At 36.4% G+C, this 4,894-nt stretch overlaps 1 protein-coding gene across 37 annotated transcripts in view; it reads left to right on the top strand.

Annotated features, from left to right (window-relative positions):
* Rims1 (regulating synaptic membrane exocytosis 1) overlaps window positions 1-4,894 on the top strand; it is a 489,256-nt gene that overhangs the window by 313,834 nt on the left and 170,528 nt on the right. For all 37 annotated transcript variants that reach the window (XM_029474748.1, XM_029474741.1, XM_029474765.1 and 34 more), the window contains one exon: window positions 4,597-4,664. In XM_029474748.1, the coding sequence (XP_029330608.1) occupies window positions 4,597-4,664 (68 nt within the window). The remainder of the gene's footprint in view (window positions 1-4,596; window positions 4,665-4,894) is intronic.

Here is a 4,894-nt window from a genome sequence, read left to right as displayed (position 1 = left end):
TCTGCAACCCTATAGGTGGAACAACAATATGAACTAACCAGTACTCCCCGGAGCTCGTGTCTCTAGCTGCATATGTATCAGAAGATGGCCTAGTCGGCCATCACTGGAAAGAGAGGCCCATTGATTGTGCAAACTTTATATGCCTCAGTACAGGGGAATGCCACGGCCAAGAAGTGGAAGTGGGTGGGTAGGGGAGTGGGAGGGACAGTATGGGGGACTTTTGGGATAGCATTGGAAATGTAAATGAGGAAAATACCTAATAAAAAATAAAAAAATAGTATTAATATACATGCTCAATCAAAGCATTCTATTCGAAACATATTTACGTTCAATGATATTGGTTCATTTTATTGGGATCCATTGTGCTTTGACACTAGAAATCAAAACTACAAAATTTGGAATTATAATAATTCATTATTATATATTCTAATCATACTAATTAAACTTTATATCTATTTGCATAAAATTCATGTCCCATGTAAATGACATAGATATTATTTGTAAATTGAAAATAAATTTGTGCATTGAAAATGCATAGTGTATGATAATTTTTATAATGAGAACTCTATGCTTACTGTCTTTAATTAGCCTGTTTTTCCAAAGGTGTAAAGAGCTAGACTGTCTTAAATGTCCAAAAAAGATCATAATTATAAAGTTACTTGAACACAGCTATGCATGAATAGCTATATATGCCAAGTGCTGTTCTTTCTTTTTTTTTCTTACTTTATTTATTTTTTATTAGATATGTTCTTTATATACATTTGAAATGCTATCCCGAAAGTTCCATATACCCTCCCTCCATCCTCCTCCCCTACCCACCCATTCCTGCTTCTTGGCCCTGGTATTCCCCTGTACTGAGGCATATAAAGTTTGCAATACCAAGGTGCCTCTCTTCCCAGCGATGGCCGACTAGGCCATCTTCTGCTACATATGCAGCTAGAGACACGAGCTCTGGGGGGTACTGGTTAGTTCATATTTTTGTTCCACCTATAGGGTTGCAGACCCCTTCAGCTCCTTGGGTGCTTTCTCTAGCTTCTCCATTGAGAGCCCTGTGTTCCATCTTATAAATGACTGTGAGCATCCACTTCTGTAATTGCCAGGCACTGACATAGCCTCATATGAGACAGCTATATTAGGGTCCTGTCAGCAAAATCTTTCTGGCATATGCATTAGTGTCTGGGTTTGGTGGCTGATTATGGAATGGATCCCCAGGCGAGGTAGTCTCTGTATAGTCCATCCTTTCGTCTTAGCTCCAAACTTTGTCTTTGTAACTCCTTTTATGAGTATTTTGTTCCCTATTCTAAGGAGGAATGAAGTATCCACCCATTGGTCTTCCCTCTTCTTGATTTTCTTGTGTTTTGCAAATTGTATCTTGGTGTTCTTTGTTTCTGGGCTAATATTCACTTATCAGGGAGTGCATATCTAATGACTTCTTTTGTGATTGGGTTACCTTACTAAGGATGATATCCTCCAGATACATCCATTTGCCCAAGAATTTCATAAATCCATTGTTTTTAATAGCTGAGTAGTACTCCATTGTGTAAAGCACTCCTGGTAATTTACACAATGGAGTGCTTTTCTTTCTTGCTCTAATTAATAATAGTTAATTTGATCTCTTGTAGAGGTACATTGAATATGCAACCAAATATTTACATATGCTCTACAAGTAATCTAATTGAATTTATTATTATTTTGAAGCTCTACAACCCAGCAGTTGATACCTTTAATCATCTATAAGTTCTCAAAGATAATATTTTATCAAGAAGCATTTTTAAAAAATATTTTAGAGTAAGTTGTGTTGAGGCTTTTAAATCATCATTATCAGAGAAATGTAAATTAGGAGGACAAATTTTAGTATTTAAATTTTTAGTATTTTATAAACTCTATAATTACATGAGCAGAAGAAACAACAGATTACAATTACATGCTTTTAATTATTTTAACAAAGTTTTAAGCAAAAATATAGTGCAATTTAGTAGGTGACCATGAAACTGTTAAAATATGTTCATAATACAAAGGGGTTTGATGTCTTCTAAAATAAATAAGTTTTCTGTGATACAGTATTGATTTTTTTCACATATTCATTTTCTAGTAATATTTAGTATACATCTGCAATTTCATGTATGGCCAAAGGTTATCAAAACATAAGGCTACAAGTAGCATTCAAGACGGTTTCCCTATATAGCTTGTAGCTGATAGAACACCATTGTTTGAAAGGCCTGTCTTCATAATATGACAAGGGAGTGTCATTGAATTTTACTAAAAATATTAGCCTTTTAGTTCTTTGCATGTGAGCGACACTTTTTGTAAAAAATAGTCGGTATATATAAGTGTTTAGACTTATGTAGGTAAATGAAATCAAATACAGATTTGCAGCATCCTAAGAGGAAGGGAACAGGTCAAGAAGGTGTCCACATATATAGATGTCTTACAATCATGATCCCATCAAGGACTCATTTTCCTCTGCATCTACTGACAGAGTCTTATTAGTTCTATGAACCTGAGTCTTTTAAAGATGAGCTAGATTTTAACAGTCTATCCGATCTTCTTACACAATATGTGGAACTTGGAGAGACATTTATGAATGGCAATAACAAGTTTGTCAATAAATACATTGATATTTCAATATTCATGTTATAGTTTGTTTTCTGAAAGGAATTGATGATTAGCTACTTGGAAATAACCATGGGAAGTTGAACAGGCATAAATATATCGTACAAATATTGTTAATCTTGAAACTATATGCATTTCATTAGGGAGATGTCCTGTTGACGTTTAGAAATTCACAAACTTTGTTATTGTACCATCTGTGTATTCAAAAATGTGATTTTTGAGAGATATCTGAATCCCAGGTGAAGTAATATTTTTAAGCGAATATTTCTTTCTGGTCTCATGTCAGACATCAGTACCTGAACAGAACCTATCATTATCCCTATAAATATATGACATTTCAATATTTATTGTAGTGCTTATGACTTTTTTTTTTTTCAAAACAAGGGTGTGTAAAAGAAAACTGCAGAGAACCGTAGAGTGGAAATGTGTGGATTTTATGATGACAGAGTTCACACATTTTTGAAATTATTATGCATTTCATTTCTGCAGTTCTCATTATCTCCCATGCCTCCCACCAATGAGAATGTCTTTGTTGCTAAGATGCAATTATAAGACAAATGTGTTTTTCAAACACTTAGCTAGTAACATCTCTGTGCTTTGGGTTTAGCTGGCATACTTTGCCAACTCTTTGATAATTTTTATTATATTTGGATATACATAGAGAGAACATTTTCATTGTGATAATCTGGTACTAAAACATGATGGTAAATTTGTACCCGATTTAAAAAAAAGAAAATGCTGGTTTTCTCTGGCTTTTTATCTCATGAAAACATCTCTCCTTTAAAAATTTCCTTTTTTTTCTAAGTTTCTTTATTTGGCATTATGCTAGAAATACATATTAAAATAAATATTTATAAATCCATGTATACAGTGCTAAAGCTTTTTAAAGTTCTTTATGTCCTTGGTAATACTGTTGGGATACAACATCATCTGCATGCAGCCTTTGCTAAGCTGTGATCGATAGTGTATTTATTGGTAGGTATTAGGTAGGTGTGCCATATAGTCAGGTAATGAAGGCAGATATGGACCACCACATGACTTTGAAAGGTAGGAAGTATTGCAGATGAGTAGAAAAGAAAGAGCCTAAAATTTAAGTATTTTCAACGCAAAGGATAGACTCTGCCACTAGATGGCAGGCTATAGTCTGATACAGAATTTCCTGCTGCCGAGCTGGGAGGATGAACCCTCTAAATTTCTTTATTCTTGTGTCTCATGTTCCTAAAATGACTGGCGACACTGAAGGATAGTTCTTGATTGCCTGAAGTATGTTTGTATCACTTGCTCCTTCACTGATGTGATTCGAGCCTTAACATTATCAAGCCAATTGTGTATTATTAGTCTGGGATGCAAATGCTGATAACTTTTTTTATTAGATATTTTCTTCATTTACATTTCAAATGCTATCCTGAAAGTCCCCTATACCCTACCCCTGCCCTGCTCCCTAACCCACCCACTCCTTCTTCCTGGGCCTGGCATTCCCCTGTACTGGGGTATATAATGTTCGCAAGACCCAGGGACTCTCCTCCCAGTGATGGCCAACTAGGCCATCTTCTGCTACATATGCAGCTAGAGACACGAGCTCTAGGGGTACTGGTTAGTTCATATTGTTGTTCCTCCTACAGGGTTGCAGACCCCTACAGCTCCTTGGGTACTTTCTCTAGCTCCTACATTGGGGGCCCTGTGATCCATCCTATAGATGACTGTGAACATCCACTTCTGTATTTGCCAGCACTGGCATAGCCTCACAAAAGACAGCTACATCAGGGTCCTGTCAGCAAAATCTTGCTGGTGTATGCAGTAGTGTCTGGGTGTGGTGGCTGTTTGTGGGATGGACCCCCGGGTGGGGCAGTCTCTGGATGGTTCGTCCTTTCGTCTCAACCCTGATGACTTAATACCCTAAGCTCTCTTTCCATGGACTTGACATAATGCTGAAATTAGTGCATTTTCTATTGTAACCCCTTTTTGTCCCTTTTCACTGCACAGGTGACTTGGATTACTACTGGTTGGATCCTGCCACGTGGCATAGCAGGGAAACGTCGCCTATTAGTTCGGTAAGTGTTTTGACAGCATATCCAGTTCAAGATTTCTATGTGGGTTGATTATCCTCTGTTTCTCTCTCAATAAACATCTTTCTGGATCTACTACAGATTTTTATTTTTTTTTTGACTTTCTTCTTTTTTTTTTAAATATTTTTATTACATATTTTCCTCAATTACATTTCCAATGCTATCCCAAAAGTCCCCCATAGCGCCCCCCACTTCCCTACCCACCCATTCCCATT

This window comes from Mus caroli, chromosome 1, assembly GCF_900094665.2.
Source record: "Mus caroli chromosome 1, CAROLI_EIJ_v1.1, whole genome shotgun sequence".
Taxonomy (NCBI): Eukaryota; Metazoa; Chordata; class Mammalia; order Rodentia; family Muridae; genus Mus; species Mus caroli.
This window is presented reverse-complemented; position numbering and strand designations above follow the sequence as displayed.